This window comes from Oncorhynchus nerka, linkage group LG27 (genome assembly GCF_034236695.1).
Source record: "Oncorhynchus nerka isolate Pitt River linkage group LG27, Oner_Uvic_2.0, whole genome shotgun sequence".
Lineage (NCBI taxonomy): Eukaryota > Metazoa > Chordata > Actinopteri > Salmoniformes > Salmonidae > Oncorhynchus > Oncorhynchus nerka.
Window position 1 is genome coordinate 63318260 of NC_088422.1, and position 27280 is coordinate 63345539.

The window sequence follows — 27280 nt, forward strand, 5'->3', positions numbered from 1 at the left end:
CCCATCCCATGCGCTGAGTGTAGTTTGATTGAGTAACGAGCCAAGAGAATAAGTGTGGTGCGTTTTATTTGAGAAAAAGTGTGTATGGTCAGTGTAGTATCTTGAATAGACCAACATATAATTGGAGGACACAGGATGTAATCTTTACTTGTCATTTATTAGGATTTGATTTACACCACTATCTATCATGAAGACCAATACTCAACTATCTCTTTTGCTCACAGAACGGTTACCAACCTAGGACCGGTGATAGCGCCGCCTGGTTAGATGAGCCAGCATCATTTATCACCATTATCAACAGTCAGAAAAAACCCCACTTAGAAACACTTTAGCTTCATTTGATGCAGTGTGCCTGGTACAATTGGCACCAATGGAATGGTCCCAAAAGTGCAAACTCCAAATAAAAAACAAACCCACCTCAAATACTTTTTGACATATATTCACATTTTGACACGACACAGACCCAGGTTTGGTATCATATTGGCAGGCAGTCCTCACTTTTGATCATAACAATTCATTTAAAGTCAGTGTTGCAAGTGGCTGTCCAGTTCCATTTGCCGTCCTGTACATTCTTAGCAGTCCAGTATTGAAGGTGTGGGAAATGGTAATTCAACCTAACTCGGGCAAATTCAAACCTTCAAGAACGTTGCATACAGAAATGTAACCTGATTGGGTGATATTACCACAGACTATCCATTATGTTGACCAGATACTCAAGTGGCTACTCTAACAATGAAAATAAATGTCTTAAAAAATGGAACGCAGTCAGGATGAGGCAAGATCAGGTGAGACCATTCTAACCAATGAGAGGGAAGATACGTATCTGAAGAACAGGAACAACTCTGGTATAAAGTGTTTGTTTTTGCCGGGGTGTCACGTGTCCTACTTATATCTGTACACTCGTAACAACCTAACAATTAAGAAACACATTTTCGGTTAAATAAGCCTCGCGTCACAATCAAGCCATTCCATATTTTTGTAGACCAAATTCGACACTCACTTTGATCTCCAAACTAACACTCCTCAGTTGGTTATGGCGAAAAAAACACAACTTCGCCACCTGCTGGAGAATACAGATTTCGCGCTCAGTTATCCCTCTAGCATCGCCTCTTCCTCACATACTATCGTTCTTCATTTTCAGCGGTCATTAATTTCTGTGCCTCTTCTAAGCTAACCTTCTGAGATCATGCATCGACTTCAGCACTTGGCGAATAGATCATTGATTGCACGTGTTTTTAACCAGTCTCCAGCCCTTGTGCGGACAAAGGCTCGGGAAACCTCATGTTTAGTGCAGTCCATACGACTCAAAACACAAGGACCCGTTGAACAGTATGGACAGAAGAGATTCAGTACAGCGGAGGCAACCGTGGTTTTAAGAGAGAATGGCAAGATGCGAGAAAAGAGTCTGACCATGGACACCCTCAATCCGCAAGTGAAAGCGGTGGAGTACGCTGTGAGAGGACCCATTGTCACAAAGGCTGGTGACATCGAGAGAGGCTTGCAACAGGTGACAACAACATATTTGCCTATCATTCTAACTAGCGAGGGGAAAAAAAACAATAGGTGAGCTTTCTACGAGCTCATGCAACCAGCATTTAATGGCAACTAGCTATTTACACAGCCGTAACGTCGGCAACCCCCCAGCAAACAAACTAGCTAAGATTAGTCATGGATCTGTGTGCTCTCATGCTTTATATGATCAACTAGAATAGTGGACGACAGTTGGTTAAATGGAGGAGTAACGTTAGCTTACTAGCTAGTTTATATAGAATTATGTGTGTAGCGTCTTCCCTCAGTGCCGATACAATGTTGCATCATCCTCCTCGAGTCGCGATGCATCCATCCGCTTGTATATGTGTGTGATAAGGAGCCAATCCTTGCTCAACCTTTGTGGTACCCCCTCGTGGACGTGGCAGTGGCAGTGATGAGCTTTGACTTGGGGACCACTAGACAATCTACCGTCCGGGATTTTTCTTTGTTTGAATTTGGAAACGGTCCTCTGCAAACCGGAATGTTGAATACAATTATATTTGAAGTTACTCTATCGGTTATCTGCGTAGTTGGTAATTTTGCAGGTAGGACTTTGACTACCGACAGGAAAGTCTTAGCACAACTTGTCAAAGCACTGGTAGTCCGTTCAGATAACTATCACCTGAAGCATGCACACATTATGTAAATACTTGCATGCATACTTGCCAAACATGTACAGTGCTCATGTTTACATGGTTTTATGCCTGCTTCAAGTGATATAATTGTGAACACAACTCGGTGCTTTGAAAGGTTGGTCTAATAATACTTTCATATGGCTCAAATTCCAACCTGCAAAAGGACCAACGACGCAGACAACCAGTAGAGTAAACGAATTTTATTATATTCAACATTTCGGCTTAAATAGGACCTGAGAGGTCCATGGGAAAAAATGCTCTGACAAATGCCTTGAGGCCGATACGTAAAGCTTAATAAAGAACAGTGATCGTGGCTTCTATTTTCTTTCATGTTATTCAATTGTTACCATGCACCTGCAACAGAGATAGTTCAACTGTGCAAGTACCTTTTTGGATTCAGAATCAAACACAGAAAAATGCCAGAAGGCGCCATCTGATTCCCAGGCAATGACGAACTTTGCTAGTGAAAGCTCAACCAAAGTTACTTGTAACTAACCTTTAGCTCAACTGTTTTTCATGTGCACGTTGTGCTGTTTAGTGATGCCTTTACATTAATATCAGGCAAGGACCACTTGTGATCCAGACTGTTGTGTGGGGTTGTTTAGGCTAGTTTACTTAATGATGTCTATGAGCTACAACACAGAGATCCTTTTATTTACATGTAATTATATGACCTACAAGATCAGTGAACTGGAATTCATTCATTCAGACTGATGCTGTGACTGACCTATAGCCCACACTCCACTTGAATGAAAGCCAGTCTTCAAAGTCTACTCCCACTACTCAAAATCTACTCCCACTACTCTTCTTTCACTTGAGTTTTACACTCACTTGTTTCTCTGTCATGTTGTATAAAGTTGATTGATGTGTGCCTTGGGCAAAGGTAGTTCAACTAATAATAGCCCTGAAACAGGTGCCTTCCTACGGGCTGGTAGGAGCACATGATCCGTGTACCACCCTGACATATACAAGACCACACTAGGGTGGGTCACTTTGTTATGTCCCCTGCATACTCTTGTCAAAATATGATTTAGATACTGGGCCACCACAGGGGCATTAAAATGAAATTGTAGGACTACAGCACTTAGGTTAGGCTAATACATCATGTAAAGAATGGTGTCAATTAGAGGTCGACCAATTATGATTTTTCAACGCTGATACCGATTATTGGAGGACCAAAAAAGCCGATAACGAATAATCGGCCGATTTTTATTTATTTATAATAATGACAATTACAACAATACTGAATGAACACTTATTTTAACTTAATATAATACATCAATAAAATCAATTTAGCCTCAAGTAAATAATGAAACATGTTCAATTTGGTTTAAATAATCCAAAAACAAAGTGTTGGAGAAGAAAGTAAAGTGCAATATGTGCTATGTAAGAAAGCTAACGTTTCAGTTCCTTGCTCAGAACATATGAAAGCTGGTGGTTCCTTTTAACATGAGTCTGCAATATTCCCAGGTAAGAAGTTTTAGGCACTTTAGTATTGCCCGTGTAACAGTATAGCTTCCGTCCCTCTCCTCGCTCCTCCCTGGGCTCGAACCAGGAACACAACGACAACAGCCACCCTCGAAGCAGCGTTACCCATGCAGAGCAAGGGAAGCAACCACTGCAAGGCTCAGAGCGAGTGACGTTTGAAACGCTATTAGCTCGCGCTAACTAGCTAGCCATTTCACTTCGGTTACACTAGCCTAATCTTGGGAGTTGATAGGCTTGAAGCACAACGAAGAGTTGCTGGCAAAACGCACAAAATTGCTGTTTGAATGAATGTTTACGCGCCTGCTTCTGCCTACCACCGCTCAGTCAGATACTTAGATACTTGTATGCTTGTATGCTCAGTCAGATTATATGCAACACAGGACACACTAGATAATATCTAGTAATATCATCAACCATGTGTAGTTAACTAGTGATTATGATTGATTGTTTTTTTTAAGATAAGTTTAATGCTAGCTAGCAACTTACCTTGGCTTACTGCATTCGCCTAACAGGCAGTCTCCTTGTGGAGTGCAACGAGAGAGAGGCAGGTCGTTATTGCATTGGACTAGTTAACTATAAGGTTGCAAGATTGGATCCCCCGAGCTGACAAGGTGAAAATCTGTCGTTCTGCCCCTGAACGAGGCAGTTAACCCACCGTTCGGCCTAGGAACTGACTTGCCTACTTAAATAAAGGTATATAGAAATAAAATAGAAAAAAATCAGCAAATCGGCGCCCAAAAATACCGATATCCGATTGTTATGAAAACTTGAAATCGGCCCTAATTAAACGGCCACTCCGATTAATCGGTCGACCTCTAGTGTCAATCAATGATATACCCCCAAGTATGCATAATCATGCAATGTATTTGCTCTTAGACCACAACCTTGACAGGAGTAATTATGTAACCCTTCACTTGCTATGACAACTCATCTAATATACTTTTCTGTCTTGTAGGCCTAAATCTGCCTCAACAGTTACGCTGATAGAAAGAGTAGCCTACTTAGATCAGCACTACACTGAACAAAATATAAACACAAATGTTTAAAGTGCTGGTCCCATGTTTCATGAGCTGAAATAATGAAACCAGAAATGTTCCATTTGCACAAAAAAGCTTATTTCTCTCAAACCGTGTGCACAAATTTGGTTAAATCCCTGTTAGTGAGCATTTCATTCGTAGTCAAGATAACCCATCCACCTGACAAGAAGCTGATTAAACAGCATGATCATTACACAGCTGCACCTTGTGATGGGGACATTAAAAGGCCATTCTAAAATGCAGTTTTGTCACACAACACAATGCCACAGAGGTCTCAAGATGAGGGAGCATGTATTTGGCATGCAGACTGCAGGAATGGCCATCAGAGCTGTTGCCAGAGAATTTAATAAGCCGCCTCCAAAGTCATTTTAAGAGAATTTGTCAGTACGTCAAACTGGCCTCACAACCGCATACCACGTGTAACCATGCCAGCCCAGGACCTCCACATCCGGCTTCTTCACCTGTGGGATTGTCTGAGACCAGACACCAGTCTGATTGGCTGGGCCTGGCTCCCCGGTGGGTTGTCCTGGCTCCCAAGTAGGTGGGCCTATGCCCACCCATGGCTGCACCCATGCCCAGTCATGTGAAATCCATAGATTAAGGCTGATTTCCTTATATGAACTGTAACTAAGCAAAATCTTTGAAATTGTTGCATTTTATATTTTTGTTCAGTATAGTTTTTCATATGTATTTGTATTGAACTATTTATTTATTTATTCATATGTGCAGAGGTATTTACAAAGTTCTCATTTTCTCTCAACGTGAATCTAAATTGTACTTTTTTTCTCTCCAGGGTCAGAAACACCCCTTCACTGAGGTCATCAAAGCCAACATTGGAGATTCGCATGCCATGGGGCAGAAGCCAATCACCTTTCTCCGTCAGGTGAGAGGCAGGGATGGGTCAGGAAAAGTGTTGTCTTGAAAAGTCATATTTACATCACCTGTCCTACCACCATAAGGTCAAATAGACTTCTAATTCCATTATCACCCTCTCTAACTGGACTGTTGATTCGGTGATCTTGCTAAGGAAATATTCTGTCAGGACGGCTATCTGTTTATTCCGAGTTACTAAATCAGTCATCCTTGGCTGGGCATCAGTTTGGCTGATGAGGGTGCACATCTACTGTTTTGTTTAGGCTACTATTTGCACTCTGAAACATTTAGAGGAACGTCCTCGGCTCATGGAGAGGTTGGAAATGGGATCACATTCATTACTACTTAATAATACAGTCATTTCTTAACAGCAGCACAAAATGTGTTACCTATCTCTATCTGGTGTTCTAGAAGAAAAGCATCTAAAAAGACATTAAGCATATTCTTACTCGACTTACTGTTGGATTCCACCCAGCAAATTTGTGTTGGATAGGCTATCGGTATGAGCACAGAGTATGGTCTCTTCTAGTGAAAGTGCACATTCCAGAGAAGGGGCTACACTATGTCCAGTCTTGTGCTCCACATTGTTATAGCAATCGACTAGGGCTGGGCTATATTGAATTATTTATAATTTATGTATGATCTTCCAAATGCCTATATCTCAAGAATCAAGTTTATATATATTTTTTTTAACGAGAGTTTATGTCTGCTTATTCTCACGTTTTCTTTTTGGTCTCGTCTCATTTGCTCCTTCTTTCCTGTGTGCAATGACTTGTAAGCTGTGCACCTTCCAATATACACAAACACCAAGCCCCCCCCCCCCCCGCCACTCAAGTCAACAAAGATGAGAGATCACTTCTTCCTCTCTTACAAGCGGATTCAACTCGCTATTTGAGGTTTGGTTCAACAGAATTGGTCAAAACCATTTTTATTTGTCACATCCGCCGAATACAACAGGATTGAACCTTGCTGTGAAATTCTTACTTAGGAGCCGTTTCTCAACTATGTCGAGTTTTTTATTTTTTTAAGTAAGGATACTGAAGGAAAAATGGACACCGAAACGCATTGAGACATTATTTTACTGTACTAGAGAAGTTAACCTTTCTAACGATAACCTGTCTCAACTCTTCAAATTGTGCGCAGAGCAGACCCTACTAAAACAAGAGTATCACTGAACATTGATTCAATTTGTTGCGTGCGACATTGCAGTACCATGTACCGCTATAAGTATTTTAGCCAAAGACTGTTATACTAGCTGTCTAGTATGTGTTTTTATAACTGTGCAATCAGCATAAAACACTAATTATATATGGAATTGGCAACTCATTCTCATTCTGAGAATTCAAAACAGTTGAAGACAGACAGAATGGTGTGTTCATAACGCTTCAACTGTTCTACCTTGTTAGCAAGCAAATAGATCGAAGTTTGCTAAACTTGAAATGTAAGATTGAGAAACACGATTCTCTGGTCTGATGAAACCAAGATTGAACTCTTTGGCCTGAATGCCAAATGTCACGTCTGGAGGAAACCTGGCACCATCCCTACGGTGAAGCATAGTGGTGGCAGCGTCATGCTGTGGGGATGTTTTTCAGCGGCAGGGACTGGGAAACTAGTCAGAATCAAGGGAAAGATGGAGCAAAGTACAGAGAGATCCTTGATGAAAACCTGCTCCAGTGCACTCAGGACCTTAGACTGGGGCGAAGGTTCACCTTCCAACAGGACAACGACCCTAAGCACACAGCCAAGACAATGCAAGAGTGGCTTCGGGACAAGTCTCTGAATGTCCTTGAGTGGCCCATCCAGAACCAGAACTTTAACCTGATCCAACATCTCCGGAGAGACGTGAAAATAGCTGTACAGCGACGCTCCCCATCCAACATGACAAATCCTGAGAGGATCTGCAGAGAATAATGGAAGAAACTTCCGGAATACAGGTGTGCCAAGCTTGTAGTGTCATACCTATTAAGACTCGAGGGTGGGATCGCTGCCAAAGGTGCTTCAACAAAGTACTGAGTAAAGTGTCTGAATACTTATGTAAATGTGATATTTCAGTTTTTTATTTGTAATACATTTGCTGTTTTTGCTTTTCCATTCTAGGGTATTGTGGGTACATTGATTGGGGGGGGTATATACATTTTAGAATAAGACTGTAACGTAACAAAATGTGGTAAAAGTCACAGGGTTTGAATACTTTCCCGAATGCATTGTGTATATAAGTTTAGGCCATATCACCCAGGGCTACATTCGCCCTCAGGGCAGCTCACTCCAGATCTTCCATTATCATTAAAATAATAGCCCCAGTGCTTGAACTTGAACTATTCGGCTAGCTGTACCAGGAGGCCTGTTTTTTAAATGTTATATTGTTGAAGTACTGGTATGTGAAGTCTTTGCCTAGTTTGAGTAGTTCTATAAAGCCTAACTCTGCACCGCCCATCTTACTTTGTCTCTAATAAACTTGCGTTGTCAGGTGGCTTGAAAGTAAATCTGTCAGTTGCCAATGACATTGTGTGCAGACCAGTGTGTCCATGGAACTGTCGTAAAACTTTCCATGTGATTCAGTAGCTTGGAAGGCAGCAAGCTTTGTTGATGCCAGTCAATGCCACTGCTATGTCACTGTCCAAGGTGACTTGTGTCCCTGGCCCCACTCCCCAGTATTTCCTCCTCTGGAACCATAGAACCTGTGTGCTAATGTCATGCTGCCTATTTTACTGTGGTCAAAGGTTCTGTTCTAAATCTCATCTGCAAACATACTCTACACCACCTAGCAACTACACTGCGAACAAATAAACACGGAACAGATTGTGTAAATTACTTGTGGCTAGGCTACACTTGCCTTCTATTGACGGATTGGCCAACGTCAAGAAAATGATGCGCACGCATGAATTGATCCGGAAGCTGTGAGTTATGATTCTGAACAGTCAGATGGCAAGAAGCTGCCATGTGGGGAATTGTAGGAGGCACGTTTCAGCACATTTTTATCTTGCTCTTGATATCTTGTTTTGACTTATTTCATGTTGATGCTAATATGGCAAAAATTCGCTAGCTAGCTATCCAACAACTGTAACGATATATTTGGGACAAGTGCTCATTGTGCAAATTAATTTGTTTTCAATAAACATTGGAGACTAAATATAGTTTAATAAACATTGGAGACTAAATATAGTTTACATGTTGTCCACAATATAAGTCAACCCCGTCTGTTTTGCACCATAGTTGCATATGCATCGGTTTTGTTACAAAACAACCAATATTGGTGAAATGGAATTCCGTGGTATCCAATTGTTTTAGTAGCTAGTATCTTGTCTCATCTCTACAACTCCCGTACGGGCTCAGGAGAGACGAAGGTTGAAAGTCACGCGTCCTCCGATACACAACCCAACCAAGCCGCACAGCCCGCATCCAACCCGGAAGCCAGCCGCACCAATGTGTCGGAGGAAACACCGTGCACCTGGCAACCTTGGTTAGCGTGCACTGCGCCCGGCCACAGGAGTCACTGGTGCGTGATGAGACAAGGATATCCCTACCGGCCAAACCCTCCCTAACCCAGACGACGCTAGGCCAATTGTGCACCGACCTCCCGGTCGCGGCCGGTTACGACTGAGCCTGGGCGCGAACCCAGAGTCTCTGATGGCACAGATGGCGCTGCAGTACAGCGCCCTTAACCACTGCGCCACCCGGAAGACCATTTTTAAGTGGCTTATTTTATGGCTGTCATTGTGTAAACCATGTATGTAACACCATGTATTTTCCTCCTCCTCACATACCAGTCCTTACATGCAACAAAGGCTACATACAGGAATCATAAATTCCTTTAGAACTGTCAACATGATTGTATGGAAGGATAACTTTAGTCACTTCCCTCCTGCTGGTTCACCTGGGATGCTTATGTAAAGTTATTTACATAATATGTCAAATAAATTGGCATATTAAATTGTGAAAGTGTCTGTGTGTCTTGATGGGGGTGAAGTTCACATTAACACCTCCTGTCTTTATGTTCAGGTGGTGGCTCTCTGCTCATTCCCAGAGCTGTTGGACAGCTCTAGTTTCCCGGAGGATGCCAAACAACGTGCCCGTCGCATTCTACAGGGCTGTGGGGGACAGAGCTTGGGTGTGTACTGTGTGCCTGTCTGTCTGAGTGCACTGTACTCACATTCCTGTGTTGAAATAGCCTAATAATATAGGTTTAAAAGCTGACCAAGTAGGAGCTTTGGCCTCCTGTGCATGGTTGCGTTCAGAATTGTCTCACTGACAAAGAACAGGATGCTAAGTTAAGCTCTAATGACGTTGTGGCCTGAAAAATGGAGAACCTTAGCATTGTTTTGGTTACAACAATATGCATTTGAAACATTCTTTCTGTGACCTACTGTTGCTGCAAGATATGCCTAATAGTTCATTTAAAACTGCATGGTACAGCGGAGCTAGAAAGTGTATGCAAGTTGAAGTTATCTAAGCTCTCATTTATTTCCTGAAACGGAACATAAAAAACAAATCCAGAGTTTATACCATATTGTGTGTGTTTTAACTCCAGGGTCGTACAGTGCCAGCCAGGGAGTGGACTGTATTCGGCAGGACATTGCTGTCTACATCGAGCAACGGGATAAGGGTGTGCCTGCCGACTGGGACAATATTTACCTCACCACCGGAGCTAGTGATGGCATCGTGGTAAGTCTTTAGTTCTTGACCCTTTCGAATAATCTTCTTACAAACCGAAGAGAGTTGGTTGGTCTTTGTTTATTCTGAGCTGTCACTGAAAGTTAATTGGATTTATTAGGTATTTTCATGTTTTTTTCCCCTCTTATAATCGTTATCGTTTTCATTTGGGATGCTTTCCTACTAGTTGTTGATGTTGTGCAACGATATTCTCATCTGACCGTAGAGCATCTTGAAGATGCTGGTGTCGGGCCAGGGCCGGTCCAGGAGTGGTGTGATGATCCCCATCCCTCAGTACCCCCTGTACTCTGCAGCCATCTCTGAGATGGAGGCCGTTCAGATCAACTACTACCTGGACGAGGACAACTGCTGGGCCCTGGATATCAACGAGCTCCACAGAGCCTACCAGGCTGCCAAGGAGCACTGTCACCCCAGAGTCATCTGCATCATCAATCCAGGCAACCCTACCGGTGGGTCTTGCCAGCCAGAACAATGAGATTAGGTTACTTATGTAATGTGACTGTTCAACACATCAAAGACCAGTATCACACACACCCAAGACCAGTATCACACACACCCAAGACCAGTATCACACACACCCAAGACCAGTATCACACACACCCAAGACCAGTATCACACACCCAAGACCAGTGTCCACCACACTCAAGTCCAGTGTCCACCACATTCAAGTCCAGTGTCCACCACATTCAAGTCCAGTGTCCACCACATTCAAGTCCAGTGTCCACCACATTCAAGTCCAGTGTCCACCACATTCAAGTCCAGTGTCCACCACATTCAAGTCCAGTGTCCACCACATTCAAGTCCAGTGTCCACCACATTCAAGTCCAGTGTCCACCACACCAAAGACCAGTGTCCACCACACCAAAGACCAGTGTCCACCACACTAAAGACCAGTGTCCACCACACTAAAGACCAGTGTCCACTACACTAAAGACCAGTGTCCACCACACTAAAGACCAGTGTCCACCACACCAAAGACCAGTGTCCACCACACCACAGACCAGTGTCCACCACATCAAAGACCAGTGTCCACCACATCAAAGACCAGTGTCCACCACACCAAAGACCAGTGTCCACCACACCAAAGACCAGTGTCCACCACACCAAAGACCAGTGTCCACCACACCACAGACCAGTGTCCACCACACTAAAGACCAGTGTCCACCACACTAAAGACCAGTGTCCACCACACTAAAGACCAGTGTCCACCATATCCAAGCATGATCATCTCAAATCTATATGTTGCAAATGTTTACCATGTCCCATAAGGCTAATAAGCATGATGATTAACTTTAAGAGGCAGCTTATGTTGATACTGTACCACCATTGAAACAAGCAGGCCAAGGGTCATGATGCCAGGTTGTGTAAGATATTATATGTGGAACCCCCTCTACTCTTCTGTGTCATGTAGGGTAGCTGATGGGTGTTAATAGCCTGCATAGGAAACGGGATCTGTCTTCACAAGTTGACGTTAGGGTAAAGGAATTGGACTCCCTTTTACAATAGCTGTAACTTAATAGTCTGTCTGACACCTAACTTTAAGTCTTCCTGACTTCAGAGTCTGGAAAGGCTCCATAAGGTTGTAGGCAAGATGTGTTGATAATGAAGGGGGCTGTGCTTTTTTTGTGTGTGTGATTGGTTCGCCTCTTTCTCACTCAAACACCAACATTAACAGCCACACAATCAAAGCTCAAGCCAACTTATGTGCACTAAGAACGGGCTCCTGTCCAGACCAGTGTGTCACAGTTCTCCCTCACTGTGTACCACGTGAATCGCATCCGGCAGGCTAGTAACCGTCCGTGAAGCAATACTGTGGTCCTCTGGTTTCCAGCTGCCTCCATAATGCAGTACATGCTGTCTTTGTTGTCATGGCGTCCCCTGTACAGATGGAAGGCCCATGTAGAGTTTCCCATGTTCTCATTTTCAGCACCTGTGGTGACCGCTCTCCCTCCCCTCTCCTTTCTTTCTCTCTGGCAATATCCAGGTCAAGTGCAGAGTAAGAAGTGCATCGAGGAAGTCCTCCACTTTGCCTACGAGGAGAATCTGTTTGTTATGTCCGATGAGGTAATTGTTTGCTGTTTCCAACTACCATGGTGTATTGAACTGAATGGACGCGGACTATTTCTCTCCATTTCCAGTCCTATGAGAAGTATCAATTCTCCATTGATGTAATCCACCTATGTGTGTGTCCAGGTGTATCAGGACAACGTGTACTCCCCAGACTGTCAGTTCCACTCCTTTAAGAAGGTGCTCTATGAGATGGGCCCTGAGTACTTCAACACTGTCGAGCTGGCCTCATTTCACTCCACCTCCAAAGGCTACTCAGGAGAGTGAGTATTCACATCCACGTGCCCTTCGCACGGGGTCACTATTTCCCCCAAAGTACCCTTAAAACACCACACGTTGTCTGTGCTCACTCTGAATTCTCTGTCTGACCCCCATAAGAAGTCACTGACGTACTTTACACTCTCCTATGTATCCGTAACAGGCTGTCCAGCTCGTATAGCGCCTTAGTCTCATGTATTTGATCTACAAGAACACTATAAAATGTTAGCCTTTGTGTTAGTACGCCATGTTGCCCTGGGAAACAGGTCCATGCTGTGCTTTAGCCAACTCTGATTTGCGTTGTCATGCTTGTATAAATGTCAGACGGGTTGGCTAAAATCACAAGGCTACCAGGCCCCCCTCCCCCCAAAAAATTATGCCCTTGGAATGCAGACTGACTGGCTCATGGGATTATCCTTGCCATGGTTGATTTGATCTGGGATAAAGTCCAATTTGGTTCTATTGCGTGTGACTGTGAACCCAACACTAACGCTCCCCTCTCCTCTGTCCTCCTCCCCTACAGGTGTGGGTTTAGAGGGGGCTATATGGAGGTTCTCAACCTCGACCTGGAGGTCAAGGCCCAGCTGGTGAAGCTGCTTTCTGTTCGACTGTGTCCCCCTGTCTCTGGACAGGCTGCCATGGATGTCATCGTCAACCCTCCTCTGCCACACGAACCCTCCTATCTCCAGTTCCACAAGGTCTGTCATTCAATGTGGTGGTGGGGGGTTCATTTGTTAGTATTCAGTTTTGATTGCCATCCAAGACCGATGTCTGAGCTCTGTGTTGTGTATGCGTGTTGTCTTCCAGGAGAAGAGCGCTGTGCTTGGAGCTCTGGCTGAGAAGGCCCAGATGACTGAGCAGATCCTCAACACGGTGCCTGGGATCAAATGTAACCCTGTGCAGGGAGCCATGTATGCCTTCCCACGCATCTTCATCCCCCCACGAGCTGTGGAGGAAGCCATGGTCTGTTCACCTAACACCCATCTAGAAACCTACCGCTGAAATGTGATTCCTTTCTACACCCATTAGTGAATTTGTCACTTCTCAAACTCACGCATAAAACTTGCATGGTAAAACTGGATGGATCCAAGAAGGCGTAGCAGTCGGACGTGTGTTTTGTCTTGTCCCGTCCTGTATAGTGTAAATATAGTTTTTCCTCTTTTTTTTTTTCTGTATATATTTCGTACATATTTTAATCTCACTTCCCAACCACAGGCTGAATATACTCTCCTGCAACCCGCATCACCCAATGTGGTACGGATCTGCTTTTTCTATACTTTAGAATCGGAACCCTCATCAGAAGCTAGCCGCTAACTAGCTACTAGCTAGCCACTGCTAGCGGTCTTCAACGCTAACTAGGACACCAGCGCGACATCTACCCAAAGCATATCAGACTGCTTTTTCTCTACCACATCTCCGGATTCCTACCGCAAGCTCTGAAGCTTTATACCGGATCATCGTAAATAGCTAGCTGCAATCCGAGTGGCTACTCCTGGCTAACGTCTCTGTCCCAGAGCAAGCACCAGTTAGCCTGGAGCTAGCCTCGAGCTAAGCCCATCTCCCGACTACCCGAAGAGGTCCAAAAATACCTAATTTGCCAATTGGCCTGGACCCTCTACTGACCCTCTACTGCCGACACGGAGCCCCGCCGATCCATCACGACTGGTCCGCCGACATAATCGTCCGAGGGGGTTTCAACAGGCTTTTCCGCTGCGACATCACCAAAGATCCATCTGCTGGCCAAGGCCCGCGAGCTTTCTGAATCGCTGTATCTCCAGCTCACCGCATGAAGAGGAATAAATAAACAGACTCACCCCATCGCGACGTCCCCCAAAGGTTAACTCTCTAGCCCTCGCTATCTCCCTGCTTGCTAATTCGGCCTGCTAACGGCTAGCTTGTCAAGCTCCGGTCCGCTAACTGCTACCTTGTCTAGCTCGGGCCTACGAACTGTTAGCTTGTTAGCACAGGCCTGCTAACCGTCTGTACCACCGCGTCCCAATCACTCTCTGACCCCATTTACTTTCTATCTCTTTTTGATTTTTAATTTGTTTATACCTTCCGGAAACCTGCCTCACCCAATGTGATACGGAATCGCTATTACTTTTACTCTTATTTTTATTTTTATGACACACTCAAGAACCTCCAGACGCTAACCAGCTAACTAGCTACAAGCTAGTTAGTCATTGTTAGTTAAAAAAAAAAAAAAAAAAAACCTGGATAACACTCGCCAGCCCCCTGCCCATCCACCGCTGCCCCTGGACACTGATCTCTTGGCTACATAGCTGACGCACGCTGGACTGTCCATTAATCACGGTACTCCTTTCTGCTTGTTTGTCTTACCTGTCGGCCCCGTTGCCTAGTCAACGCCATTTTACCTGCTGTTTGTTGTGCTAGCGGATTAGCCTCGCCTACTGTTTTTAGCTAGCTTTCCAAATTCAACACCTGTGATTACTGTATGCCTCGCTGTATGTCTCTCTCAGATGTCAATATGCCTTGTATACTGTTGTTCAGGTTAGTTATAATTGTTTTAGTTCACAATGGAGCCCCTAGACCCACTCTGCATACCCCTGTTACCTCCTTTGTCCCACCTCCCACACATGCGGTGACCTCACCCATTACAACCAGCATGTCCAGAGATACAACCTGTCTCATCATCACCCAGTGCCTGGGCTTACCTCCGCTGTACCCGCACCCCACCATACCCTTGTCTGTGCATTATGCCCTGAATATATTCTACCATGCCCAGAAACCTGCTCCTCTTATCCTCTGCCCCTAACGCTCTAGGCGACCAGTTTTGATAGCCTTTAGCCGCACCCTCATACTACTCCTTCTCTGTTCCGCGGGTGATGTGGAGGTAAACCCAGGCCCTGCATGTCCCCAGGTACCCTCATTTGTTGACTTCTGTGATCGAAAAAGCCTTGGTTTTATGCATGTCAACATCAGAAGCCTCCTCCCTAAGTTTGTTTTACTCACTGCTTTAGCACACTCTGCTAACCCTGATGTCCTTGCCGTGTCTGAATCCTGGCTCAGGAAGGCCACCAAAAATTCAGAGATTTCCATACCCAACTATAACATCTTCCGTCAAGATAGAACTACCAAAGGGGCGGAGTTGCAGTCTACTGCAGAGATAGCCTGCAAAGTAATGTCATACTTTCCAGGTCCATACCTAAACAGTTCGAACTACTAATTTTGAAAATTACCCTCTCCAGAAATAAGTCTCTCACTGTTGCCGCCTGCTACCGGCCACCCTCAGCTCCCAGCTGTGCCCTGGACACCATTTGTGAATTGATCGCCCCCATCTAGCTTCAGAGTTTGTTCTGTTAGGTGACCTAAACTGGGATATGCTTAACACCCCGGCAGTCCTACAATGTAAGCTAGATGCCCTCAATCTCACTCAAATCATCAAGGAACCCACCAGGTACAACCCTAACTCTGTAAACAAGGGCACCCTCATAGACGTCATCCTGACCAACTGGCCCTCCAAATACACCTCCGCTGTCTTCAACCAGGATCTCAGCGATCACTGCCTCATTGCCTGTATCCGCCACGGAGCCGCAGTCAAACGACCACCCCTCATCACTGTCAAACGCTCCCTAAAACACTTCTGTGAGCAGGCCTTTCTAATCGACCTGGCCCGGGTATCCTGGAAGGACATTGACCTCATCCCGTCAGTTGAGGATGCCTGGTCATTCTTTAAAAGTAACTTCCTCACCATTTTAGATAAGCATGCTCCGTTCAAAAAATGCAGAACCAAGAACAGATACAGCCCTTGGTTCACTCCAGACCTGACTGCCCTCGACCAGCACAAAAACATCCTGTGGCGGACTGCAATAGCATCGAATAGCCCCGTGATATGCAACTGTTCAGGGAAGTCAGGAACCAATACACGCAGTCAGTCAGGAAAGCTAAGGCCAGCTTCTTCAGGCAGAAGTTTGCATCCTGTAGCTCCAACTCCAAAAAGTTCTGGGACACTGTGAAGTCCATGGAGAACAAGAGTACCTCCTCCCAGCTGCCCACTGCACTGAGGCTAGGTAACACGGTCTCCACCGATAAATCCACGATTATCGAAAGCTTCAATAAGCACTTCTCAACGGCTGGCCATGCCTTCCGCCTGGCTACTCCAACCTCGGCCAACAGCTCCGCCCCCCAGCTCCTCGCCCAAGCCTCTCCAGGTTCTCCTTTACCCAAATCCAGATAGCAGATGTTCTGAAAGAGCTGCAAAACCTAGACCCGTACAAATCAGCTGGGCTTGACAATCTGGACCCTCTATTTCTGAAACTATCTGCCGCCATTGTCGCAACCCCTATTACCAGCCTGTTCAACCTCTCTTTCATATCGTCTGAGATCCCCAAGGATTGGAAAGCTGCCGCAGTCATCCCCCTCTTCAAAGGGGGAGACACCCTGGACCCAAACTGCTATAGACCTATATCCATCCTGCCCTGCCTATCTAAGGTCTTCGAAAGCCAAGTCAACAAACAGGTCACTGACCATCTCGAATCCCACCGTACCTTCTCCGCTGTGCAATCTGGTTTCCGAGCCGGTCACGGGTGCACCTCAGCCACGCTCAAGGTACTAAACGATATCATAACCGCCATCGATAAAAGACAGTACTGTGCAGCCGTCTTCATCGACCTCGCCAAGGCTTTCGACTCTGTCAATCACCATATTCTTATCGGCAGACTCAATAGCCTCGGTTTCTCGGATGACTGCCTTGCCTGGTTCACCAATTACTTTGCAGACAGAGTTCAGTGTGTCAAATCGGAGGGCATGCTGTCCGGTCCTCTGGCAGTCTCTATGGGGGTGCCACAGGGTTCAATTCTCGGGCCGACTCTTTTCTCTGTATATATCAATGATGTTGCTCTTGCTGCGGGCGATTCCCTGATCCACCTCTACGCAGACGACACCATTCTATATACTTTCGGCCCGTCATTGGACACTGTGCTATCTAACCTCCAAACGAGCTTCAATGCCATACAGCACTCCTTCCGTGGCCTCCAACTGCTCTTAAACGCGAGTAAAACCAAATGCATGCTTTTCAACCGATCGCTGCCTGCACCCGCATGCCCGACTAGCATCACCACCCTGGATGGTTCCGACCTTGAATATGTGGACATCTATAAGTACCTAGGTGTCTGGCTAGACTGCAAACTCTCCTTCCAGACTCACATCAAACATCTCCAATCGAAAATCAAATCAAGAGTCGGCTTTCTATTCCGCAACAAAGCCTCCTTCACTCACGCCGCCAAGCTTACCCTAGTAAAACTGACTATCCTACCGATCCTCGATTTCGGCGATGTCATCTACAAAATGGCTTCCAACACTCTACTCAGCAAACTGGATGCAGTCTATCATAGTGCCATCCGTTTTGTCACCAAAGCACCTTATACCACCCACCACTGCGACTTGTATGCTCTAGTCGGCTGGCCCTCGCTACATATTCGTCACCAGACCCACTGGCTCCAGGTCATCTACAAGTCCATGCTAGGTAAAGCTCCGCCTTATCTCAGTTCACTGGTCACGATGGCAACACCCATCCGTAGCACACGCTCCAGCAGGTGTATCTCACTGATCATCCCTAAAGCCAACACCTCATTTGGCCGCCTTTCGTTCCAGTACTCTGCTGCCTGTGACTGGAACGAACTGCAAAAATCGCTGAAGTTGGAGACTTTTATCTCCCTCACCAACTTCAAACATCAGCTATCCGAGCAGCTAACCGATCGCTGCAGCTGTACATAGTCTATTGGTAAATAGCCCACCCATTTTCACCTACCTCATCCCCATACTGTTTTTATACTGTTTTTTTTATTTATTTATTTACTTTTCTGCTCTGTTGCACACCAATATCTCTACCTGTACATGACCATCTGATCATTTATCACCCGTGTTAATCTGCAAAATTGTATTATTCGCCTACCTCCTCATGCCTTTTGCACACATTGTATATAGACTGCCCATTTTTTTTTCTACTGTGTTATTGACTTGTTAATTGCTTACTCCATGTGTAACTCTGTGTTGTCTGTTCACACTGCTATGCTTTATCTTGGCCAGGTCGCAGTTGCAAATGAGAACTTGTTCTCAACTAGCCTACCTGGTTAAATAAAGGTGAAATAAATAAAATAAAAAATGGTGTAGGTACTGTGCAGCTGACTACAAATTGGCATATAATTATATGCCTCCACACCCAAAACTAGAAAAACTGTTTTTTAAGTGTGTCTCTCTTCTGCAGTCCCTGGGAATATCTCCTGACATGATGTACTGTCTGAGACTGCTTGAGGAGACTGGCATCTGCCTCGTTCCAGGCAGTGGCTTCGGCCAGAGGGAAGGGACGTATCACTTCAGGTAACTGTTCAAATAGTGGAAACCTTGCGTCATACATTTACAAAGACAATCATTTAGAGAAGCCTTTCAGAAAGATGTCTGTGACGACAGTGTTTTGTTTGTCCTGATTCACCAGTTGGATTTAAATAAGAATGTGACCGTAGCTAGTGACCTATAGTTGTAGTCGGTAGTTTACATACACTTAGGTTGTAGTCATTAAAACCTGTTTTCCAACCACTCCACAAACTTCTTGTTAACAAACTATAGTTTTGGCAAGTCGGTTAGGACTATCTATTTGTGCATGACACAAGTACTTTTTCCAACAATTGTTTACAGACGGATTATTTAATTTATAATTCACTGTATCACAATTCCAATGGGTCAGAAGTTTACATACACTAAGTTGACTGTGCCTTTAAACAGCTTGGACAATTCCAGAAAATGATGTCATGGCTTTAGAAGCTTCTGATAGACTAATTGACATCATTTGAGTCAATTGGAGGTGTGCCTGTGGATGCATTTCAAGCCCTACCTTCAAACTCAGTGCCTCTTTGCTTTATATCATGGGAAAATCAAAAGAAATCAGTCAAGACCTCAGAAAAAAAATTGTAGACCTCCACAAGTCTGGTTAATCCTTGGGAGCAATTTCCAAACGCCTGAAGGTACCACATTCATCTGTACAAACAATAGTATGCAAGTATGAACACCATGGGACCACGCAGCCATCATACCCCTCAGGAAGGAGATGCGTTCTGTCTCCTAGAGATGAATGTACTTTGGTGAGAAAAGTGCAAATCGATCCCAGAACAACAGCAAAGGACCTTGTGAAGATGCTGGAGGAAACAGGTACAAAAGTATCTATATCCACAGTAAAACGAGTCCTATATCGACATAACCTGAAAGGCCGCTCAGCAAGGAAGAAGCCACTGCTCCAAAACCGCCATAAAAAAGCCAGACTATGGTTTTCAACTGCACATGGGGACAAAGATTGTACTTTTTGGAGAAATGTCTTCTGGTCTGATAAAACAAAAATAGAACTGTTTGGCCATAATGACCATCATTATGTTTGGAGGAAAAAGCGGGAGGCTTGCAAGCCGAAGAACACCATCCCAACAGTGAAGCACGAGGGTGGCAGAATCATGTTGTGGGGGTGATTTGCTGCAAGAGGGACTAGTGCACTTCACAAAATAGATGGCGTCATGAGGAGAGAAAATTATGTGGATATATTGAAGCAACATCTCAAGACATCAGTCAGGAAGTAAAAGCTTGGTCGCAAATGGGTCTTCCAAATGGACAATGACCCCAAGCATACTTCCAAAGTTGTGGCAAAATGGCTTAAGGACAACAAAGTCAAGGTAATGGAGTGGCCATCGCAAAGCCCTGACCTCAATCCTATAAAAAAAATTGTGGGCAGAACTGGAAAAAGCGTCTGCGAGCAAGGAGGCCTACAAACCTGACTCAGTTACACCCGCTCTGTAAGGAGGAATGGGCCAAAATTCACCCAACTTATTGTGGGAAGCCTGTGGAAGGCTACCCGACACGTTTGACCCAAGTTTAAAGGCAATACCCTCAATTAGTATTTTGTAGCTTGTAAACTTCTGACCCACTGGGAATGTGATGAAAGAAATAAAAGCTGAAAGAAATAATTCTCTCTACTATTATTCTGACATGTCACATAATTAAAATAAAGTGGTGACCCTAACCTGATCTAAGACAGGGAATTTTTACTAGGATTAAATGTCAAAAATGGTGAAATAATGAGTTTAAATGTATTTGGCTAAGGTGTACGTAAACTTCCGACTTAAACTGTACATTGACGCATTGTAACCTAATCATTACAGTGCCACGTCTACCAGGCTCAAATTGGTCAGGCACTGACATCTCGCTTGCATAAGTGAACTAAAAAGATTTAACTGAGCTGGAAATTGCAAATATTACACTAGCCGGAGAGGAGCTAACTGAATAGCTGGCCTCCTTTCATTCCAGCTCTATTTTTATATCTTCCAGATGCTGTGTTTACTTTGCATTGATCTCTTCCTCCCTGTCTGTCTGTCTTTTGCCCGCTAAGTAATCTCTCGTGGAGAGATTTACGTGTAACAACATTCGCAAGAATTTAACTTCTGGGTATCTGAGATGACCTGCTAAGTTGTCTTACATATGATTTCCCCCTAGAATGACCATTCTGCCCACGACAGAGAAGCTGAAGGTTCTCCTGGAGAAGCTCCGGGATTTCCACATCAAGTTTCTGAAGGAGTACGCGTCATTGGAGGAACCAAAGAGATGAGAGCACAGAGGATGACACACAGGACGCACTGAAACAGTTCAGATAGTTCCAGTTTGAGAATGTTTAACACACAAACAAAAACACCATTTACAGCGGTGTCGACTAACAATGTAAAGTAAAAAAGTAACCCCTTTTTTTTACTCTACTAGTGTAACCTATGATTGCTTGAAGTTTTATCTGATTTTAGGAACAGTACTTGTTTGAGAGACATTTGTGCCTTTGTCAGACGAGGTAAAAGTGTGGGGAGAAACTATGCCGTCTGTACAGAGATGTTAAAGGGGCAATCTGCAGTTGCTACATACATTTTAGGACTTGTCAATTAAATTGCAGTTCAATGTACAAATTGATTCTTGAAGAATACAACTTAGAAATGCTTCATAAGCTGTCGTACCCCATCAGAACACAAATATAAGCTTTGTAAATGTAAACAAACTATATAGCCTTAACATGGTTAAAACTGTAATATTGATTTCATGGATGATCAGTCCTTGCATCCATTGCTCTGGCTATGCATTTGGTTACAATTCTCCAGTCCCATCCCTCAGATTTTTATTGAAACTGGCAGTGAGGACGTTTTATTGTAACTACTGCTGATTGCCCCTTTAACACTAAAGCAATGTACATTGTGATGTACGCAAAGGTGCTCCATTATAGAGGATGCACTGGGGAATTATTTTCTAGCACTCCATTTTGTTGTTTTTGTGCCCGGGAAGTTATTTACACTGTTTTGTATTTTCTACCTGTCTTGAGGCTTTTCTGTCTCCTTAGAGGCATTTTGTGTTAGTGCTCTACACTGGGGCACCGTAAGTGCAAATATTATCTTAGAACCAGCTGTACATTTCCATGTGCCAAATGGAACTGGGGAACAGAGGTTGTTTCTGTAGGTCATGGACTCCGGACAATGAGTACTGCTACATCAGCTCTTTCTGGTCTGAAAAACAGCAGGGAGGGATTCTCCTCACCATTTATAACAACATCCTGTCTCTCCAAGTCATAAAGCTTTGAGTCTGCATAGCTCCTTGTTGGGCACATGTTTACTCATATAGTACCTGTCTAGCATGACACTGATCTGAGGTGTCAGATGCACTTGGAGAGGTTTTTTTTCAAGGGGGGTGTGTGTGTCCCGTACTCTCTGCCTAGTTGCAGTATTATGTGCTTGTTATGGAAAGAAATGCAGTTGTTTGTGTGCTACTTTGAAATGAGCTTAAAGGTCAAACCAAGGGAAATGTAGGTTCTGATAATACTGTATATCGACATGTGCCCTTATTAGGCTATTTATTGCATAGATAGTTTACACTTTTTTTACTGACAGTGGCTTTATGTCTTTCATTCACATTTGTATCACACCCGAGAACGAGAAAGGGTGTACGGTGACATCTCAGACGATGGAGATGGTGGGTTGAATGCACTTCAGTGGTATTGTTTGTAAAATGCTTTTGGGATCCTTCCGCCTGTGTCTCTTTCTGCACACTGCAAGCAGGAGGAAATGTCATTGTAAAGTGAAACACTTTACAATTTCCTTTTTTAGGTTGGAGATGAGCATAGTGACCCACACAAGGCAGTCTTAAAGCTTCAGTCCAATGAATTCAGCCAGCCGATGAACTGTGGTTCTCTGATACCGTATCATCTCATCTCTATTTTTGTATGCAGTTTAATGCTGAATGAAGTGTTGAAGCATTAATGTAACCTGGGGAGCCATTCAATGTATGAAACTCTTGACTGACCTCAACATGGAATGGTTTTTAACCATTTGACTGCAATGGGGTGCCTTCAATGGCAATGAGCTGTAATTTACATTGAGTGACTTTTGAGAATGTCAACAAATTAATATTTTTGTATTAATACTATGACATTTTTAAAAATGCACATTTTCTGCTACATTTTTCATTTGTGTGCCTGCTTTCTTTTCAACATTCTTTCTTCATGAGCTGAAAGTTAACTGGAAAAGGTTTTGGGTTCAACATCGATGTGCTTATAAATATCAAGTTTCTAACTGAAATAAGACTTAACCCTAGTTTTATCTTGTCATGTTTATGTTTTGGATATTAATAAAACAATTTTTTTTCCAGATTTGGATTTCTTATTTTGTCATTTCTGTTGTGTTTTGTACAATAAATACTTTTGAGATCCATTTTGAGAGATGATTCAAATCTTTTTTGCCTCAAACTAAGGCTGCATTTACACAGGCAGCTCAATACTGATATTTGTTTCATTGACACAAACAACTGGATTTGTTATCCCTTTCATGCCCTGCCTCCAGTCCACTTACTGATATCTGAACGAGAGCCACATCGAAATTGCAACAAGCGGTTCTGTGAAAATTGAATTTAATCAGAAGCCACTGCCAGATTTCTGGATTGGGCTGCGCTCAGAGTATCCTGCCTTTGGCAAATCGTGCTGTTAAGACACTGATCAGATCAGCTCTGAAAAAGATCTAATGTGATTGGTCAAAATACCAATTAGTGGGGAAAAAATATCAGAATTGGGCTGCCTGTGTAAACGCATAAATGGTCTCTGAAGAAATATCCACAGATTCAGTTTCATGCAATATGAACTGAATTGAATGATTGTACTTGGGGAAACTACTGAATCTAATATTTAGCCATTTAACCAAACATCAGAAACTACAATGACACAGTTCAACAATAAACGGTCTATCCTCTAATACAGGAGGACAATTTGCTCTCCACCAGTCATTGAATAACTGCATATCACACTTCCACCTGAGTGCTGAACTGTTCATAAATCTTAAACTTGGCCGTCTTTTAAAGTAATATTAGATTGACTCACAGGACAAGGGTGCAGTTTTCTCCTAGCCCAGCACTAATGGTTAGTGACGAGTTATTAGTGGTGGATTCTAGGGTCAATTTGAGGTCAATTGACTGGTCAGGAACACCTGGTGTCCGTCCTGAAGGTTATAAATCAGCGTTCAGGAGGTGTGGCGGCAGGGGAAGAAGGCACACGGTTGAAACCATGGCACCAAGAAGGAGAAGGAGAAGGAGAAGGAGAAGGAGAAGGAGAAGGAGAAGGAGAAGGAGAAGGAGAAGGAGAAGGAGAAGGAGAAGGAGAAGGAGAAGGAGAAGGAAAATCAGCAATCAGACAGGACACATTAGCAAGGAGATACGCCAAAAGCAAGGGACGCTTTTTATTCAACAGTTCGAGAAAGAAGGTTGTTCATTTTAAGTAGGTCCATCTCTACCGTCAGTTTTCCATGTTCCTCAAATTAACTGAAGTCACTATGTTCTCGCGTTACAGCACAAGAACGTATAAACGAGACGGAGGAAAAATTGGAGCAGACTCTTGCAACAGTAGATCGGGTTTTCAAAGTGGAATTGATGAAAATGCCACCTGCGCTTCAAAAAACCGTGATAGATTTAATAAATGGTGCGGTTTTCAAATGTATTTTAAATGTTATTTGGAATGCATGCATGTTGACTTTATTTAGGTTTCCCACTTCTATTTCCTAGTGGATGGTAATTCGGCAGGTGAAGTCACCATCGCCATAAAGGTAGGACTAAACATTGATTATCAGACAGGCTGTAAATGGCTGCCTCCTTGTGGCATACTACAGAAATGTCAGAACATAACGTTTTTTTTACAGACCGAATCACCCGAGATTCACCAGCCTCTCACAAGGAAGGTCAGTAAAGGTAAGTGTTTATTTCCTCCATTAGTTAACTTAAATGCGTGAACTTTCCATTAACGATACACTTCGTATTTCTGTAGTCAAAGTAAGTGAAGGTGCATCAGCTCATAAATGGAAGACTACAACAGAACCATCAAAGGTAGTTAGCAATTCAATTTAAATGGCTTTAATGTCATGGGAAACGTATTGTATGAAATAGCAGGGAGCAGGTCTCAAACCCTCGACCTTCTAGGCCGAAGTCCAGCGCGCAATCGACTGCCTCAGAGTCGATGTCCGCGCTTATAAACAGGGTCGTTACAGTATATTTACATTGGCAAAGCACGTGAACGGAATAATAAACTGTTAAATAAACAAGCAAAAATGAACAGTAAGCATTACTCACAATTTTCAAATGAATACATTTCAAATGTCATATGGCTATGTACAGTGTTATAACGATGCAATCGTCTACCACGGTGTACTACCTGGTTAGGTTCAAATAGCATTCCAGTTTGCTCTGTTTTTGTTTTGGTAGTCTTTCCAATATGTCAAGTAATCTTTCTTGTTTTCTCATGATTTGGTTGGGTCTAATCGTGTGGCTATCCTGAGGCTCTTTGGGGTCTGTTTATGACCAGAGCCCCTGGACCAGCTTGCTTAAGGGACTCTTTAGGTTAATCTCTCTGTAGGTGATGGCTGTATGTAAGGTTTGTGAATTGCTTATTTTAAGGCAGTTGTGAAATGTAATGGGTATTGGCCTAATTCTGCTCTGCATGCATTTTTTTGTTGTTCACCCATGTTTTTGCAGAGTCTCAAATTGGTGTTTGTCCAATTTGTTGGTGAGTGGATCCCAGACCTTACAACCGTAAAGGGCAATAGGTTCTATAACTGATTCAAGGATTTCTTTGAAATTGGGATGTTGAATTGTATGTTCCTTTTGATGGTGTAGAAGGCCCTTGCCTCCTTGTCTCAGATCTTTCACAATATTGTGGAAGTTAGCTGTGGTGCTGAGGTAGGTATTGTTTAAGATCCCACTTTATTTGCATGGCATTAGGCCAATGTGTGATTGGGAACATAGTAGGCATTTCCCCTTAAATATATACAATTTAATACAATTACATTCTTCTGAAGGTTTCCAAGAAAGCCAGATCACTTGCCAATGGCTCAAGCACTGGAAGCCTACGGTATGTCTCCCTATATATTATCAGGCCTGGCGAGCAACCGGTTGGTTGCTAGTTTTGTTCCAGTCCACCACTTATTAAACTCCCTATTGAACTAATTCAGTAGCGTTAGCTGAAACGCCCTCTTCTGGTTGATTCTGCTCACTTGCTCTTGCAGGAGTGCCACATCCACAAGTAACAAAATAACCAAATCTCGCATTGCCAAAATCAGTGATCAATCCCCACTGACTGGGACGAAACACAGGTTTGTCTTCATTATCACTTTCCCTTATGAAAAAAAAGATTACAGTCAGAGTGCAGTTATTCTGCAATTACTAGGTCCAAAATACTATTAGTCAACTGCACTGTCACTAGTTTCAAAACGGCTATCTTTTACGGGATGTCTGAGTTCATCAAATTAATTCTGTCCTAAATTCTCCTTGGTTTCTAGATCTGTTTTGCGGTCAGCCAGTGATGACCACTTGTATTGTTCCCTGTCTGGATTGTCTCCACATGTCATGATCTCTACATCCCATGGAGAGGTAACTTTTCATATTGAGGTTGTTGGGCTTTAAGTTATTTCAAGCAGTCTAAACTAGTCCCATTTTCTCCCAAGACTTTGTGCCTCTCGGATGATACTGTTGAAGATGTTGACATCGGGTTACTGGATGATATGGCTGTTCTCCAGATGCAGAAGTTGATGGTAAAATATATTCTTGTCAATTTATCCCCTACAATTCTGACATTTTTCTCATTTAGAAACTGATGGACTATCTTTTCAACAAAGTAAAAGCGACTCAGCCTATGAATTAGTCTGCAATGATACCAAGACGTCTAACATTGAGCCACTAATGCCACCTATGCATGTTTTACTTTCAAATGAAAAGTTGATTCAATAAATAGTTCTGTATTTGTATATTCATGTTCACTGGCTGGTGAGGAATATATAGCCCCACAAAGTTGGTGGTTGCGAGCATCCTATTGAATATTTTCGTATTGACAACTGTCAAACTGTTAAGCAAGTGTGCCCTGTTTAGCAAAAGTGTTAACTTAATAATCAACTGACTGGCTTTATTAATGTCTACAGTATTCCCCCCCGTATGCAATTTGGTTTCCGCTCAGGTTATTGATGTCATTGCAACCTTAAAGGTCCTCAATGATGTCACCATTGCCCTTGTTTCTAAGCAATGTTGTGCTGCTATTTTTGACTTGGCCAAAGCTTTTGATATGGTAGACCAGTGGTTCCCAAACTTTTTATAGTTCTGTACCCCGTCAAATATTAAACCTCCAGCTGCATACCAGGGTCAGCACACTCAAATTGTTTGCCATTGTAAGCC

At 43.5% G+C, this 27280-nt stretch overlaps 2 protein-coding genes across 2 annotated transcripts; both read left to right on the plus strand.

Moving 5' to 3' along the window:
- The first annotated feature begins 963 nt into the window (after positions 1-963).
- On the plus strand, positions 964-23231 carry LOC115112127 (alanine aminotransferase 2-like). Its single transcript, XM_029638946.2, has 11 exons — positions 964-1507; positions 5484-5573; positions 9563-9671; positions 10092-10225; positions 10440-10683; positions 12219-12298; positions 12428-12564; positions 13083-13257; positions 13367-13522; positions 18786-18898; positions 21050-23231. The coding sequence occupies exons 1-11, from the start codon at positions 1187-1189 to the stop codon at positions 21159-21161; spliced, it is 1671 nt and encodes a 556-aa protein (XP_029494806.1). The 5' UTR covers positions 964-1186; the 3' UTR covers positions 21162-23231.
- An 885-nt stretch (positions 23232-24116) lies between these two features.
- On the plus strand, positions 24117-26859 carry LOC115111103 (borealin-2-like). Its single transcript, XM_065011876.1, has 10 exons — positions 24117-24330; positions 24417-24545; positions 24629-24669; positions 24763-24811; positions 24888-24946; positions 25915-25967; positions 26122-26208; positions 26395-26485; positions 26560-26646; positions 26703-26859. Exons 1-10 carry the CDS (start codon positions 24135-24137, stop codon positions 26754-26756), a joined length of 846 nt encoding a protein of 281 aa, XP_064867948.1. The 5' UTR covers positions 24117-24134; the 3' UTR covers positions 26757-26859.
- Positions 26860-27280: the final 421 nt, after the last annotated feature.

Coding starts and splice junctions, on each gene's coding strand:
- LOC115112127 (XM_029638946.2), top strand. CDS start 1,187: ATGCATCGACTTCAGCACTTGGCGAATAGATCATTGATTGCACGTGTT. Junction 5,574..9,562: donor CAATCACCTTTCTCCGTCAG/GTGAGAGGCAGG, acceptor CTTTATGTTCAG/GTGGTGGCTCTCTGCTCATT. Junction 12,565..13,082: donor TCCAAAGGCTACTCAGGAGA/GTGAGTATTCAC, acceptor CCTCCCCTACAG/GTGTGGGTTTAGAGGGGGCT.
- LOC115111103 (XM_065011876.1), top strand. CDS start 24,135: ATGGCACCAAGAAGGAGAAGGAGAAGGAGAAGGAGAAGGAGAAGGAGA. Junction 26,486..26,559: donor TCTCTACATCCCATGGAGAG/GTAACTTTTCAT, acceptor TTTTCTCCCAAG/ACTTTGTGCCTCTCGGATGA. Junction 26,647..26,702: donor TCCAGATGCAGAAGTTGATG/GTAAAATATATT, acceptor TTTCTCATTTAG/AAACTGATGGACTATCTTTT.